Source organism: Neodiprion fabricii, chromosome 5 (assembly GCF_021155785.1).
Source record: "Neodiprion fabricii isolate iyNeoFabr1 chromosome 5, iyNeoFabr1.1, whole genome shotgun sequence".
Classification (NCBI taxonomy): domain Eukaryota; kingdom Metazoa; phylum Arthropoda; class Insecta; order Hymenoptera; family Diprionidae; genus Neodiprion; species Neodiprion fabricii.
In genome coordinates, this window is record NC_060243.1 from 34204203 (window position 1) to 34221986 (window position 17784).

Consider the following 17784-nt stretch of genomic DNA (forward strand, 5'->3'; position numbering starts at 1 on the left):
TGCGCGTTGATCGCGCGTCTATTGCGACGAACGTGCTACGGACTAAGGCGGCAAGAAATAGAGCGGCGTTGCTTGCGTTTCTGAGTTTATAATACATCTGAGTACGGGAGACTGTGATCTAAGGTAGCGTCGTCAGGTTGATAACGAAAGGGTGAAAACGCGCGTATAATACATACATAGGTGGAATAACTAGGTTTCCGACGTGGGTGAGCGGTGTCGAGGGTGCGCGAGTTAGTTAAGTTTAAGGAATAAGATGTCTTCGCCGAACAAGAAGGTGAAGAAGTTGGAGGATCCAGGATCGGGGGACGGAGATGCACGCGACTACGATCTCGAGACGCAAAAGGCGTTGGAGGAGATTGACGGATGTCAGAACCAAATCGATGGACTGAACGAGAAAGCTAGCGACGAGATACTGGAAGTCGAGAAGAAGTACAACAAGCTGCGCAAGCCGTACTTCCAGAAGCGTAACGACATCATTAAAAGGATACCCAACTTCTGGGTAACCGCAGTATCCTTTCAAATACCGATATTCATTGTCAAAACTACTTTGTTATTACTCTGTTGACGTTTACCATCTATGCCGGCGTCCGCTGACCGCCGCCGCCATCTTGCCATCTTTCATCCCACGCCGTACGCACTAGCCGCTGAATATTGTTGAATGCTGTCGCACGATAGTTGAAGATCGTGTAAACGTCAAAGCGCGTGCATCTCCGGATGAGCACGTGTTTTGCGTTTCTAACATTCCGTTTCCACTTATTACCTATCGTCTCTTTATCCCGTATTAATGATCCCCTGACTGTTCATTAAGCCCGGGGGATTTCCCGCCCAAAACAATGCAGCGCCGATTTCCTACATTCCTTTTGAAATTTCTCAACTTTCAGCCTGATTAAGCGGATATACTGTGTTTTTGATAGAGATTAGGTATCTGCTTGGTGTTATGTTTCCTTAACCACGTATCCAGTTTGTAAATCACCCACAAATAGCACCTATACTTGAGGAAGAAGAGGAGGATGCGCTGCGGTATTTGAACAAGTTGGAAGTCGAGGAGTTTGAAGACATAAAGTCAGGGTACAGAATTAACTTCCACTTCGACGAGAATCCATATTTTGAAAACGACATTCTCACCAAAGAATTTCACCTTGGCTCTTCTGGTGAGCTCCATTTCTATTTTCAACTGTTTTTCCTTTTGTTGCCTTGACGCTATTTAGCGATTCTGTATTACTCGTTAAATATTATATGTTTTTGCTGCGATGAGACTCCTGCTCTTTTGCAGGAGATCCAGCGTCGCAAAGTACACTTATCCGCTGGAAGGAAAATGGGGATCTGACGAAAAGAGCTAAAGATAAAGGATCCTTGAAAGGAAGAAAGAGGCCACTTGTTGGGCACAAGACGTTCTTCGACTGGTTCACGGATCATGGAGATCCAAGCTCAGATGACATAGCAGAGCTTATCAAGGATGACATGTGGCCAAATCCATTACAGGTAATCACACATGCATTTATATTTATCCAGAACATCATTGAAAGAGTCAAAATCTGTGGAACATGCAAGAGATTGAAAATATAATTTTTATCACAGTATTATCTGGTGCCGGACATTGACATCGAAAATGGAATTGAGGGTGACGACGATGAAGTCGATAGTAATGAAGACGAAGATGAAGATGGTGACGAAGTCGAAGACGGTGGTGAAGGTGAAGAGGGAGATGACAGTATAGTGGTTGTCGAAGATGATGCTGATGAAGAAGATGAGGAGGAAGAAGCTGACGGGGATGGAGAAGGAGTCAATGATGAGGGAGACATGATGGTGGATGATGAAGCGGAACAAGACGGTAAATAGAAAGCGATTTTAATGTTTTTGAACGTTCGAAATTGTTTTGTCGGCTGATGATTTAAGAACTTGTGCCAGTCGAAAATTAAGCCTAAAATCTACGACGTGAACTAATTTTGAAGTATAAATGTCCATCAACTTTTTTACGATTGGTATCTTTTACGTAAATGGTATTATTTCAGATGGGAAAGAGCCAGAGTAATAAGCTCATATTGGAAAAGATCCTGAGATCCGTTACTATGTGGAACATCGGTAAAAGCATATACGATAAATAGTTGTGAACCGAATGGTACGTAGTAATTTACGACTATTCGGTACAAACGCATCACAGAAAAACAAAAACTAATCAGATATGTAAAAAAAAACTTGCTAAAACGAAACAAAATAAATAAAAATCCCCGTCTGATGCCCTTCTACAATATAAAATAATTAACGATAACGATAGGATAGGCTAAAGTTAAGTCATGGCATCAGACAGGTGTTTATCACGGCAGTTATCTCTGCGATGGTAATGGCTCTGTAGCATCACCCGCAAGTTCCTTTCCGGACGAGGCACGTTGGTCACCCGCGACAGTATTCGCGGGTTTTATGGTCTTTTCCACCCCCCAACTTTTACAGCAATTTCATAACGTGGAGATACGAATAATTAGATAAATAGATGTAATTAGGATTTGCGATAATTAGCAAAAAGTGGACAGATAGGGAATCACTGTAGCTTTTACAAGAAAGAAAGAGAGAGAGAGAACGAGAGCGAAAGTGTGTGAGTGAGAAAGAGAGAGAGAGTGAATCCCGTTTTATTTTATCTGTAGTAACGCAGCTACTAACGTGCCTCGTCAATCCTCTTCCAACCTCCGTACCTCTTCATTTCACTTTTTTAAGTACGTGTATGGTAATAATAATTATTGATATTTATATATATTTGACTTATTTCGAATTACGTCGGTTTTATCGACAAGGTGTTGTCTAATTAAATCACCCACTTCGAACGGAACATATGTCTATTTGGTCTAATTTTTAGTTACATGAATTCACTGTTTTATCTCATAATACCGCGTTGAACTGCGTTATTATACTCTGGAGGAGACAGGAAGGAAAATTGAAAACTGTGAAGTTGTACGAGTTTCTTCGAATTTAACGATTAAATTACTTTTCTCGTTGACAAGACGAAAGATTGTAATGAAATTAGCAGTTTTTAAATATATATTTGTTAATAATCAACTTTCACATGCTGTGCATTTGCAGTGGCGAATTTCTAAAAAAAAATTGTGGCATCTCTTCAAATTTAAAGCCCCACGAAAGCTGAAAGGAATTGTGTAAATTTGCACATTATCCCACGAGTATCGTAGAATCCGAGTACATCATTTCATTTCGTTGATTTTTCATCTCAACTATCTGAAAGTTCGTCTAGAAGACCAAAATCCGCATTCTGATGGATAATTATTCGAATTTTACATCACAAATCTAAGGTAGTCACTATTCACCTCCAACACTGTCTCTATTTTCACGCAAAAAATAATTTGATCGATGCAGTTTTTGAAATGTTACATTCATGAATTTGGTTCTCTGCAATTCGGTCCACAAAATGTGTTAAGGTTTCATAACAATATGTTCTATGTTTTACATAATTAGCGGGTTGGAAATTAGATTTGCAAGTTCCATTTCATCGGGTTGGGATGCGTCATTTAGACAGAGGCTTGGGAGTTCTTGTGCCCAAGTAACAGAACATCTCTCCCGTCGCGAGTGCAATTGGATATGATAAGCTAGACAATGAATCAGAATACCGTATTAAAAATTGAAATTCTAATTATCGACTTTCGTTATTACACACGTGTGCCTATCGAACAGACGCGCGAAATTTATAAAAAAATTTACCGCACGGTACCGCACGGTGATGAAAAAAAATTATATAGCATAGCTGTACATATAAAATACGCACATGCATATCTATTATCTCTTACCGGGAGCTATTGGAGTTAAACAATCAAATTGTGGATTGAAGAACTGCATAAAGCATATGTGTACCTTCTGTCAATAAAAGATTAATCCGAGACCTCTAACAGTTTGGACGATAACGTAACGAACATAGTTGAACGAAATCTCTATGTGCTTAGAGACTAACAGCAGCAGAAACTACCACACTTGAGACGTTCGCACGCCTCAAAACGAAGCGAAATAAAAAAAAAGGGTCGCTTGTTGTGTCCACTTGACGAAAGGAGCTCGTTCAGCGTCACCAGACTGCACGTTGCATTGGGAGAAGAAGCGAGGGAGCTCTGAGCAATCTGTAAGAAACATGTATTAGACACGGTTAAATTTTTTCACAAGAGTCTTGATTGTGTAGTGTATACGGCATATTTTAAATGCGTGTCATGGCCGGCCTACCGTATACATATATAGTATTTTAATAACCGTCACTCCGTCTGCCACTAAAATCTCCCCGTCGCACTGCAGCAATTTATACATAGCAAAGGAATCAAACACTCACGATTAATCAACCATGCATCGCAATCGCTACTAACTTCGTCGGTTGTCTGTCGCATATTCATTTTAATAAATCGCAATGTGAATTTGATTTCAACGTCATGCTTTTCTGACAGACCCTGATCAAGCTTACAACTGCAAATTGGCGAAACTTTTTACAAAAGAGACTTTTTAATTAAGGGAAACTTTCTTTTTTTACAAACTTGTCTTATTTTCTTGGTAACGACCACCAAGTTTTTTCAGATAATCATCGTATCAGGTTTCCCTATTGTCTACAATTGTGTTTCTTTTTTCAACGAATTCTATTTTCATCATTTCTGCACCAAGGGGTGGAAGTTTTAGGGGAATCGTACATTCAATGATTTAGAATGAATTTTGTGTCAATATCAAATTACATTCTTCGTCAACTATCCACCATCGATCTTCACTTGTTTTTCCGATCTTTATGAACATGAAAAATAAAAACTGAAGTACCTAAGTTGTCATTTTAGGTTCCGGTCAGTTTTTATCATTAATTTTGGTACAAGACATTTGGATAAAATTCAGTAAAAATATTCTGAGCCGAATATTTCGCGCATGAAAGGTATTTTCGAATCGACATCCGACGTGAATGAGAAAATCTAACTGTTTAGATTTACGTTTATATATGAGAATTAAGAATTTGGGATGCCAAAGAAGAAGAATCGGCCAACTGCTGTTGGAGGGGACTCCCAGAGATATCAGACTGAACCAATAGCAAGTTGGAGGGGTTGCGGTGTTTGTGGGTGTACGGGTACGTTTGTAGAAGCGTGCGAGACCGAGAAACCGAGTCTTCACTGTACTCGGAGCATTTCCTCCGTGCACGAGCGCAGTGAGTCGCGATCCCTTTCATCGTTTGCGTTCTTCCGGACAGTGAAGTGTTTCCCCGTCATCTTTATTCGTGAATTTTTAATTTTTTACTTCTATCGTTGAGAAGCGGAAAATATTTCGAAACGATCTCACTTTCTTCTACTTCCGGGATAATAATTCCCGGTGAACTGCATTTTGGTCAGCATGAGGATGGACCACGCGCCTAAGAGGATGGCATCCGCATGGATTTTCGCGTGCTGCGTTTGGATCCAGCTATCATTAGGCAATTACTATTTTGCATACATACACATCATAACACATATCCTGTATAACATCGTTTATCTGCTATACGGACATGAGAGCGCAACCCACTGCATGCTCCGGTATGCAACTGCTCCTATTATCCCATTGTCTCCTATGAATTATTTGCCTCAAGAAATACCGGCGTGAGGTTGTTAAATTTTAATTATACTCCGTCCCTCCAACTGCATTCTGCTCCAGTCGTTGCGCCGTATATATCCTAGATAAATAATCAGAATCCCCTTCGCCATGTGCTTTTATTCTTACTTCAGTCCTTTTCATTTCATGTACCGATTAAATGCACAAGAAATTCGAATGAACATGAAACTATTGAATAGATCTCGTTGCGTCACAAGCTCGCAGATGTCTTATATATACATTTAATCAACGGAGATATAAGAGCCACGTCGAATGGGAACTTTTACGAATTTCATAAGTATTTATTACATGTGTCGTATAAAAATGTAACAGCTCAGGGTTTCATTGAACAACTGGGGGAACTCGTGACACACCCGTGTTTAATCGTGGTCCGTGATACCGTTGACAAACAATAATTTTTTCCTTGTATTTATTTCCCCTTTTTTCTTCCTTCATATTTTTATTCGACCTGAGCTGATAGCTGCCCTGATCGCAATGTCACTCGTGGAGACGTGAGTAAATCCATCACTCACTTAATTTACTGACATCTATGTACACGTACATACATAATATTATCACCCTACAGTTATATTTTAGTCACATAGCATCATCGTGAATCTTTTTATCTATGTCATTATTATCTTACTCTCATAGGAGACCTTCGAGAAGTTTGTTTGCTTAGGTCAGTTTTAGGGTTACCTGCTCCATTATGCTTATGGGGTTCTCTACGGTATAACTGGTATAACTATATATAATAAAAACGGAGATGGCAAGCGCCCGCCACTTTATGTTAACCGCTCTTTGATCGCTCTTACACAGCGTTCGAAAAGATTGCGATAACTTTTAATTGCTTTATTTCTTGGAAAGATGTGTAAATATACAAAAGATAAGTTTTTACATAACGCAAGTAGATGTTTACTTCTATCAACCAATGTGTACACACCCTTGTGCTCTTTTTATTAACACTGCACGAAGCCCAATATCTTCTTTACGAGCTTATGATACAATTTTTTGAGGAATTACTTGTGTTGAGCTAATTTTTGTGACATACAAGGAAACAGCTGAGATTACGGTGTCTTAATAATTGTACAAGTTACAACATGAGAGAAGTGAAAGAAATATATATATACATATATATGCGGTATACAGGAAAGAGTAGACACATTATCGAAAATAGATTTTCACGATCATTCTAGGTTCTGGAGAAATTTCATCGAGTATTTGAGACATCCACAAGTCAAGATCAGTGGAATAATTGTGAAAAAAGGCCCGTAGCGTTCGTCATTTAAAGTTGCTGTAGAGCATGATCTTGAAAAGTAGTAGTATTATACGTATTAATTTTTGCTTGTCACCAAAACCCTTTCGGATGTGTACAATATAGCTTTACACAAACATTTTATATTTTTCATAAAGAGAACCACTTGTTCATGGTTTGCTCTGAGAACTGTAGGTGAGGTAGCGATAATTACGGTTCGCAACCTCAGCGAGGATTTATCAATCTTGATTACAGATTTAACCCTTTCAGTTACACATTATTTAACTCAATATTTGGGCCTAAATTTCGTTACACGGAGGTCTTTATGGTCACTGATCACGAATCTGAAGTTGGAAATTGATAATTTCGAAATTCAAAATGCCGGATCCAATATGCCGAATGTAAAATCGAAAACCGAAATATATTTTAATAGCCATACCAAGTAGCAAAAATCATTTAAAGTTTTAAATAAACAGTGATAAGTCATAAGGCTAGGACAAGGAAATTTTTGAGGTAGGACGCTGAGCATCCCACTGTGATTGAAAGAGTTAAGCGAGACAGATTTTAGACTTTATACACTGGCTTGATTAATGGCAATGAATCAGATTTTGCCAAGCATGTTGCGGCAACATTAGTGAAGTGTAGCACGGCCATCGGGAGTCTGTTTCGTTTACTAATTATACAGGGTTAGTCACGTAATATGTCAAGAATGGGAGGAGCCTAGTTGACGCGAAGCTTGCCCCTTCCCTTTTAGCCTTTACACTAAGCTCCTCCCATTCTCGACACACAAGGTGATTTAACCTATATAAGCATGTACACATATAAAATATTATAAGATGTGACGAAAAAATTGCCTGATAGTTGAACGATTTATTTCTGCATGCTCAGCTTTACATCTCACGTGAGAGTCTGACGACATGTTGGTGGTAAACGGTATCCTTCTTATTGTTTCTGTATAAACCGGCAGCTATTTCCAAAATTCACGTTACAGATAAGCCGAATGCAAAAAAATATTTTTATGCAAATAGCTGATCTACACAATGTTATCAAAGTCTTTTTGCAAGAGTCTGAACTGAGACTACACAGAAGAAGATATTATTCGGATTGTCACTTTGCAATGCGTCATCTGGTGGAAACGACTCAAACTAATGCAACCAGGCTGATAGCTGACCGTTGACCGCGTTTCTTCGCGTGTGGATGGTAGAACAGACATATTAAAGATTATTTTTGATTAATTTATGTGACACAAGTAATTCGAAAGCCCAAGAAGTACGTTTTGCTTCCATTAAAATTAAAAACTTAGGTTATGTGGTGACAAAATGGCGTCGACAAGTAGGCTCTGACGTCATGAGAACAATTTCCAATAATAGGGATAATATCAGAAATTCAACAATAAGTACTGAAAGGATCAAACATCAGCAAGCGGACAACTGTTTATTTCTGTGATAACGATTCTCAACTATGTTTCAAAGGAAAACTGTATATCGTTTTTCGGATAAAAAATTTCTTTCATGCACCATCGACACACAATCAGTTCAACTTCTTACCAGCATATTGACTTACCGTTGCGGACTGATTGTGACGCACTTATTCCGAATCCTCAGGTGTGCTGGCCGTCGAAACGGGAATGGAGTCACGGTTTGAGCATTGCTGTGGACTCGGATCCTCTTGGGCCGGCGAAGGACTAAAATGTGAATCTTTCACCGGACCTGTTGCCGGAGTGGCAGCAGTCGAACAAGGACTCTGCCTCTCGGCTGTAGACATTTGCTGTATCCGTGCGTATCACGAGAAGCAATGCGAACTTGGCAAAAGTGAGGCTCGCGCCGGATTGGCCTGCGTCGGGAATTCAAATCTTGGAGGAGATTACCACAGGGATTGCTGCGAGGGCTGTAAGCTGGGTAAGTGTAGGTGCTAAGGTCTAAGAAATAATGTCAAATTTTTCTCTAAAAAATCAATTATATGTATTTAGCCCAGATTTTGTACGGAACAGCCAATTTCCACATACCATTCAGATGAATGAATTTATATGCAAAGGTATCCTTACCGGGTCAATGGGTCAGGGATGTGCGTTCAAAAGGTTCGCGTTTGGCAAACCGTGGGATCCAGCGTTCCTTGAATGCTGCCACGAGGCATCGCCAAGCACTACAGAGCCCTTCACGATGCCGGGATCAAGTACTGTCACATTCGATCCGACGAGCAAGTCGACGATAATTACATCCAGCAATGCTCCTCATTCTAGTCCTTCGGTAACGATGCCAAATGGGGGTAGGTGATCGTCGCATCGCGAAAATACTGACCAAGGCCTACTTTTTTCTGTTCGCAATCGTTCAATGTCGTTATATTTGTTAGATCTAGACGACATTTGTGCCTTGATGAAGGGCCTACTCTGCTCTGACATTTGCATCGCGACACCAGGCTCCTACAAGTGTGCCTGCCGCGAAGGTTTCACCCTGTTGGAGGATGGCAAAACATGCAGACAAGACTCCCCCGATGATAGGTAATCTGTAGAAGTCGATATTTTCCAATTAATCGTGTCCACTCAAAGTAGTTCTGAATTAAAAATAGTCGGGCAACGGCTACATTTTTGTATATAGAGGTTTTCGAACCTCAGGAGCTCAAATCTGATCTCTTTTTTGAACTGCATAGCCGGTGTTTGGAGAAAACAGCAAGATATGAAATTTTCTGCCTTCTCCTCAAAAACTGCTATCGATAGATAAAAAATTACTTGGCTATCGTGTAGAGCGAAAAATTCTACATTGAATTATGTTCCCATTTTTCGGAAACGAAGTCAGATTAGCAAATCAGGAAAAAAGAGATCCTACTTATCGACGGCATCTGGGGAATTTTGGTGGAATGATTTCTGTTTTCTTAATTTGTTAATCCGATTTCATTTCCGACAAATCAGGACATAATTTAATGTAGAATTTTTCGCTCCACACGATGGCCAAGTAATTTTTCATCTATCGGTAGCAATTTTTGAGGAAAATGTAAAAAATGTAAAATTTTGCGGTTTTCTCGAAACACCGGCTATGTAGCTCAAAAATGACTTCAGATTTGAGTTCCTGAGGGTCGAAAGCCCCTGACGCAATATTACAACCATATCTCGAATATTTTTAATTCCGGCCTATTTTGACTGGACTATGTCACCACTAATTTGTTTGTGAATGAACATATTTTAGGTGCAAAGTGAACAATCCGTGCGAACATCGCTGCACTGATACCGGTGAGGCGATTCTCTGCAGCTGCAATCCAGGGTATGTTCTCGCGAGTGACAAGCACTCGTGTCAAATCAAACAAGCTGACACTACACCTCAGACCGAAGAAAACGGATCACAGTTTAAGTGTCCAGTCGGATACCAGTACAAACCATCTAAACACGTTTGCGACGGTTTGTACTATGTAGTTCGATCACGTATACGTAAACTATTATGATAAATGTGATACAAGGCGTTACTAATTTTCGAAGCGCTCGATACTAACGATGTTATAGAATTATTTATCGTCTTGTTCGACGATTCGAAAATTGTGGTAACATCTCAATTTACTCTAGAAATCCTCATTCGTTGCCATGTCTTTGAATAAACTGTACATGTGTTTGCATTATTCTTGTGAGTTTAGTATTTCATTGCGTATTGTTCACTTTTTATGTGTGCTTGCTGCTTTGCTTAGATGTTGATGAGTGTGAGCAAAATTTGTGCCCCGGTGATTGCAAGAACACTATAGGGTCCTATAAGTGTCTTTCTGAACCACCGAAAAACGCTCCATACGAAGCCTGTCCACCTGGCTACGTCTGGGAGACCGAGGAAGCCCTCTGCGTCGGTAAGTGACGACTGAAACTGGACAGTTATTCGTATAAACAAATCAACAGTTCCCACGTCAAATTTATAGTAGTCTAATAAAACCCTTTTTAGATATTGACGAGTGTTTCGAACTTCCGGAAGCATGCAACAAAGAAACTCACGTATGCGTAAACACCCAAGGAAGCTTTACGTGTCACGAGCTAACTGGCACTGGTCCAAGATCTTGCCCGGCCGGTTTTAAGTTCGATACAAAAGAAAGCCTTTGCAAAGGTGAGGGTTTTTTGTTGGTTTTTCATGGTCTTTATACCAGATTCCTAAAGGTCATATTTCAAATATGTACGATAATCGTTCGCTGAAACAAAAACATTAATTTTGAGTTACATCCGAACTTTGTTACGCACTTGTATTTTCCAATACCTGCGAACTTAATCAGACGTCGACGAGTGTTCCGAGGGTATTGATGGTTGTCTGAAAGAAACTGAAGAGTGCCGGAATACTGATGGAGCGTACGAGTGTGACATCAAGTGCGAACCAGGATTTACATTCGGCAGTAATATCGGTAGCTGCATCGGTAAGCAGTGCCTACATTCATACCATTCAAGATCTTTGCTTGATGTATTAACTAGATGTTGCCTTGATCAATTGGCGAAAAAACAATTATATCCTACAGTATAGAAAATATTGCATTTTTGGCAATCCAGCGGTTTTACAATTCAGATATTGACGAGTGCGCGAAGAATGAGTCACAGCTTTGCCCAACACCCGGATCGAGGTGCGTCAATACCGTTGGTGGGTACGAATGCGTGGATCCTGGACTTGCTGATTCCATACCGAAAAAGGAACAAGGTTGTATAGCGGGTTATAAGGCAACTGGAGATCTAACACAGCCATGTGTAGACGTCGATGAATGTATGGAAGGTCTGCATAGCTGTAACGAAAAGTTTGAGAAGTGTGTTAATCAAGTTGGTAGCTACAGATGCGACCCAACTGCCGAGTCACCGAACGAGACTGACATTTCTGGAGTGAACTTTGATGGGTCTTCATACACCGAATTCCCCGCATATCAAGGCACGGCTAAAGAATCGTGCGTGGTAAGTACGGTCCCTTCAGAACTCGGATTATGACCACAGATTTTAAATCGAGTCCAGAATTGGTTCAACTTCTTAAAAGTGTCATCAGATGCTCAAAAAGTGTCGTGTATTTAAAAAAAAATCACTGATTACAGTATTAAATTCGGCGTTTTCAATATTTATAAGAACTTTATAACTGCTTCTACCTCTTTCGGTACGGCGAAACGTTCCTTACCATTCCTGCAACAGTTCAGAAATCATACTGTTTGGACATCCAACAGCATGAAAGCGAACGATATTTATAAAAAAATTATTGCACCAATTCATTACGAAAAATACCATATGGAAGACTATCATTGCACTGTGAAAATGAAAACGTATGTGATTGTTGGCGAATTAATTGTTCCTCCTTTACCCTAAGCACGCGCACTTTTTGCATGACTTCAGAACCCGGGAGATTGCGTTGTACCAGCCCCGCGTTCTAGTAAACCGGAAATTCCTGACCAAACTGATGATGTATCTATAGCAGAGCCAACGTGCCTTCCAGGGTACAAATACAACTATGTCACTGACAGATGCTATGGTAAGTGATTAGGATTTGGAACACGGCTTCAAACGGTGGTACTTATCACAGCAATGAAATTTGAAAATTTGATTCTACAGATATCGATGAGTGTTCGTCAAATCAGCACAATTGCACAGGGCCTTTAGTAGAGTGCGTTAATCTGCCAGCAACCTATCGATGCGACTGTCGAACTGGATACGAGTTGAACATCACAACGTTCCAGTGTCAAGGTATAGTGCAATGATCTGTTAGGCTCCGTCAAATTGTAAAACAGTTTTCGTTATTGCAAAAGCTGCTTAGAAAACCAGTTCCTCTTCGCCTGTAGTAATGCAATAAGCGAAATGCATGCACGGTAAATGGTATTGTTTCTACTCTGCGATAAATCTGTAGTCTCATTATATACTCGAATGCACACTTCACACACGACTTGCGCCTGTCTGTCATTATCTAGACATTGATGAGTGTGCAAGAGGATTGACCGAATGTAGCAGCGGCGAGAGATGTGTAAACTCGGTTGGGGGTCACCAGTGCGCTCCGGCTTGTCAGTTAGGATTTCAACCACATCCAACGGACGAATCTCTCTGCCAGGACGTCGACGAGTGCGAGCTGGGCATCCATTCCTGTCCACCGCACTCTCACGTTTGCGTAAACACGAACGGATCTCACGTCTGCGACATTGCTCCGCCGTGCAACACAGGTTACAAGCGCGACGAAGCGTCGGGTGAATGCATCGACATCGACGAGTGCAGTCAGGGTCCTGGCTGCCGGGAGCACGAACGATGCATCAATATTCCGGGAAGCTACGACTGCGTCTCCTTGTGCCATTCCGGGTGGCTCTATAATCCACAAATAAAGAACTGCCAAGATGTCGACGAATGTCTGCTCGGTCGTCACAACTGTCCGCAGGATACCCACTCTTGCAGAAACGTCGAGGGGTCCTTCGTCTGTGATCCGATACCGCCGTGCGCCAACGGCTTTTGGCGTTTGCCGAATGGAGAGTGTGCCGACATTGACGAGTGTACCGAAAATGTCCACAACTGTTTGATCGCCCGGCATCAGTACTGCGTCAACCGAGTTGGCAGCTTCGAATGCATCACTCGATTCCCGGCCTGCGACAGAGGCTACGAGTTTTCCCTGGCCTCTGGAGAGTGCCAAGACATCGATGAATGTGGGAGCAACCAGCACAGCTGTGACGCCGAAAAGAGGGAGAGGTGCGTCAATCTTCCGGGTACTTACAAGTGCGAGAGACCCACCCGTCGGAGGACCCAACAGCAGCAACAGACGTGCCCTTCCGGGTATAGATACGATAGTCAGTGGAGGCGCTGCTTAGGTATGCAATTGCCAACATTATTCTTTTACATTCGTGTAATATGTGCAACAATGGACAATTTAGGGATTTTTCGGGAAAAAATTTGCCACCTACAATTACTGTTTAAAAGAGTATATTCTAATCCAGAGGTGAGTGTAGGATGGTGCATGACTCTCGCACGTAAATATGGGAGAAGGAGTTGAAACATGATAACCAATTCATGTTGTTTTTCACTGGGATTTAGAGTAATTTACAAGGATGAAATTAGAATAATGTTCCCTCCACGTTGCCAATTCAGGTATATCTTTTTCTAATCAGCTCGTATTAGAACAATTTGCTAACTGTAAAGATGCAGTTCACTTGTCACCATTACTATATGTATTTTTATTTGGATTGTGCATTTTGAACCTGATATTTTAATTCAATCATGTCTGTTTCAGAATACTTAACAGTTAATAAAACTCTCGCCTACACCATGGGAGGCATGCGAAGATCTGGTTGCATGTAACTGGCTTCTTTTTGTGCATGTTTTGTGATTGTGCTTATTGTTAGTACAGCCTTGAAACGCTCGTTGATAAACTACAACTCTTCGATCGACGGATGCCGAAATATCTTCATTGGCACCTGAAGTTCGAAAACATAAGTGTTGCTTTGTGATTATTTGAAACTTTGAAAATATATAAATGAGTATACCTACCTATATCGATGCAACTATGTAGAAACAATATTTACATAACGCGAGCATGTTTACGCGTTTGTCCATATGTGTTTTCCGTACAAAAAATACCCGTTTTAATGACAGTCGCGTGAGTCTGCGAATGCGCATGCGTGGAATATGGAAAAGATCATTTTTAAATCCTAGAAGTTGAAAATGTTGTTATCTGCGCTGCGCGCATGCGCTGTTGCAAACAAATCTGACATTGGGCGATTCTAACCTCAATTTCGTGCTTCGTATGCAAGAAGGGGGCAACGGTCTTTTCGCCCCGCGTATTTGCAATATTCGCCTTCGGCTCATCTACGACTCATATTGCAAACTTACGCTCGGCCCGAGAAGACCGAGTTTGCCTCCATATTACAGGATATATTATTTTTCTTCCAAAGATTTAATTTGTCGTTTAAACCAGATATCGACGAATGCACGGAGGGCACTCACACTTGCGGCGACGGGCAGTGCTTCAATCAGCCGGGTACCTACACTTGCGCGAGAGCCCCGACTCCGATCCCGCGTGCTTCGTCGCACAGATGCAGCCCCGGAGCCAGATATACGAAGCTCGGTTGCGAGGACATCGACGAGTGTGCGGAGGTCGAAGAAGCATGCACGAGCACCGAAGACTGCAGAAACACGCCAGGCAGTTTCACGTGCACTTGCAAGCTGGGTTTCACCCGCGAAAACGTGACCCAGGCCTGCGTCGACATAAACGAATGCCAGATCCAAACGCACAGCTGCCTGCCGACCCAGCGTTGCGACAACACCATCGGAAGCTTCACGTGCGTCAGGTTCCTCAACTGTGGCACCGGGTACACGCTGAACGCCGCATCTGAGATATGCGAGGACGATGACGAGTGCATGCTCGACACTCACGACTGTGGCCCGGGGTACCGATGCAGAAACACCCTCGGTTCCTACCGCTGTGACAGACTCCCAAGGCAGAGCAGCAGCAGCACCGTGTCGTCCACCAGGTTCTACCCCATCCCCATCACCACCACTCACGAGCCGTACTTCATCAGAATTCCAAGCACCATTAGACCGGCAATTTCCGTCTCATGTCCCCCGGGCTTCAGAACCTTCGGGGGCCAATGTGTCGACGAAGATGAGTGCGAACGGTTCCCGAAACCATGCAGTCACTCACAGAGATGTGTCAATACTGTCGGGTCGTACAGATGCATGCCACTGATGATTTGCAGAGCCGGATACAAGCTAGACGAGACCGAATCCCGGTGTGTCGATGTAGATGAGTGCGCTGAGAGAACCCACGATTGTGGTCCTCGGCAAACTTGCGAGAATCGCCCCGGAGGGTACATGTGCTCTTGCCCGCCTGGACACACGATCGGATTGAACAAGGACTGTGTTGACATAAACGAGTGCGAGCTGTTTGCGGGACGTATCTGCGCCTCGAACAGCAAGTGCGTAAACACAGTTGGCTCTTACCGGTGCATTTGTGATACAGGGTTTGTAAACGTCGGCGACACCGCCTGCCAGGACATAGACGAGTGCAAACAGTCGTCCCGCATTTGTCAACATAAGTGCATCAACACCTGGGGATCGTACACGTGCGCATGTAACCCTGGCTTCAGAATCAATTTGGATAACAGGTCATGCTCCGATATTGACGAGTGCCTTGAGTTCAAGGAAAACAACTTGTGCGTTGGAATGTGCGAAAATAATCCAGGAAGCTACAGCTGCCAATGTCCTAGAGGCTATCACCTCGGGTCAGACGGACGGACCTGCCAAGGTCAGCTGATTATAGAAATTTTCACATTTTTTTTATTTATATGGACATTATTGGACACAGCCATATTTTCTAGCAGACTTTTTGGTAGAGCTCGTTGAGACCTTGAAAACTCTTAAACATAACTTTACTCTATCTGTAAGAGTTTAGTCAGCGTTCGCATAAGTATGTGATTCCGTTTCAACTTGGCTTATAAATATCTTTATATATCCAAAACTATTGATCTGGTTGTAACAAAATATAGCCTAAAACCTGGCGAAATGTTTTAGCTATCCTTTGATAAAATAGAACCGAAGGTGGTTCAGTAGTTCCAGAGTTATAATAAGTGAACATACGAACATACAGACACAGAGATGTTGAGTTTTATATAGGTATAAAAGCAATGATCTCACTTCTGTTTTTAGACATTGACGAGTGTGAAACCGGAGATGTGTGCAGGGACCCGGAAGAGATGTGTCAAAATACTCGTGGCCATTATCGATGCAACAGAATAAATTGTCCGCCTGGGTATTACAGAGATACGCAGAGAAAGAAGTGGGTGTTACGTCAAAAGACTAACGTTCCTTGAAACTGTATAACATACCAAAATACACTACGACTAAAAACGTAAATTTCATTTTATAGCCGATGCCTAAGGACTTCACGATATTGTCAAACAGGTGATATGGCGTGCTTGCGTTCGCCTTCTCACTTCTCGTACAACTTCATGTCGTTCGTCAGCATGTTGCCTATACCGCAAACGGGGCAGATAAAATTGTTCACCATGAGAGGAACGGGGGAATTCGGTTCTTCGATCGACTTTCGTATGGAACTTGTCGATGCAATAGCACCGCCCGGTGTTCAACGCGCTACTGAAAGCTGCTTCAGGCTCAGACGACCAGCCCATACTGAGGCGATAGTGGTGATGACACAGAGTATCCAAGGGCCTCAGGAGATCGAACTCAATCTTACCATGGAAATATACAATAACGGAGAATTCGCCGGAAGTGCGGTGGTCAAACTATTCATCTTCGTTTCGGAATATGAATTTTAGAGGTATATTATATAATATGATATACTTGCATTCGAATATGCAAATGTCTTCTTTCTCTATTCTTGACGACTTATTCATGGTTACTAATTCCTCACCGAAACTTGACGATTCAATACGATAAGTATAAGAGAAAACGGCTCAAATCAGAAAGTATGATTTATGAGGCAGCGTTTAAAGTTAATTCACATCGGACTCTCTACGATTTTGTGTACTTCAACTTTCTACTTCGGCCATCTCCAAAATGTATTTCACCAACACAGCTCGCGCGGCGAGGCCGGAAAATCGTGCGGAATCTATTGTGTAATCAACTTTTGATTTTACGTTGCTCAATTCGGTGTCCGACGGTTAAAATAATTTCGTCGGTTAGGTAAATTAAATGTCTTCGAAGTTCACCCAAAAAGTCAGTTTCGTTCACATTTTCTCGCAGGGACTCTCTTTTGGTTTTTCAACAGCGGACGTTTCTCCTCTGATGATATTTCGTGTTTCCAACAGACACCACTCTTCCACGTTATTTTTCGCCCTACACTAAAGCTAGAAGGATATAGTATTGTAAAAATACGGAAGTATAGGTATGGTTCATTTAAAAATTGCGGGTTATTTTATCGCGAACGAAATGGTTTTGGGAAATCTGATTACGGAATATAGGTGTAGTAATAATTGTACACCTATTTTTTAACCATCTACAATGTAATCACGACCTTTGCGATAGTCTCGCCACTTTTTACAAC

The 17784-nt window shown here is 41.8% G+C and overlaps 2 protein-coding genes across 3 annotated transcripts; both read left to right on the top strand.

Moving 5' to 3' along the window:
* On the top strand, positions 1-2821 carry LOC124182583 (protein SET). Of its 2 annotated transcripts, none has more exons than XM_046570037.1 (5): positions 1-508; positions 962-1151; positions 1274-1482; positions 1579-1831; positions 2013-2821. In XM_046570037.1, exons 1-5 carry the CDS (start codon positions 254-256, stop codon positions 2030-2032), a joined length of 927 nt encoding a protein of 308 aa, XP_046425993.1. In that variant the 5' UTR covers positions 1-253; the 3' UTR covers positions 2033-2821. The 2 variants fall into 2 exon arrangements, with proteins under 2 accessions (XP_046425993.1, XP_046425994.1); XM_046570038.1 differs by having other exon boundaries at positions 1283-1482.
* Positions 2822-5109: 2288 nt separating this feature from the next.
* On the top strand, positions 5110-17706 carry LOC124182646 (fibrillin-1-like). The gene is made up of 15 exons (XM_046570172.1): positions 5110-5419; positions 8434-8727; positions 8864-9094; positions 9179-9326; positions 10009-10217; positions 10499-10648; positions 10741-10899; positions 11063-11200; positions 11347-11720; positions 12147-12282; positions 12363-12494; positions 12716-13594; positions 14698-16026; positions 16428-16557; positions 16648-17706. The coding sequence occupies exons 1-15, from the start codon at positions 5341-5343 to the stop codon at positions 17054-17056; spliced, it is 4797 nt and encodes a 1598-aa protein (XP_046426128.1). The 5' UTR covers positions 5110-5340; the 3' UTR covers positions 17057-17706.
* The last annotated feature ends 78 nt before the right edge of the window (positions 17707-17784 follow it).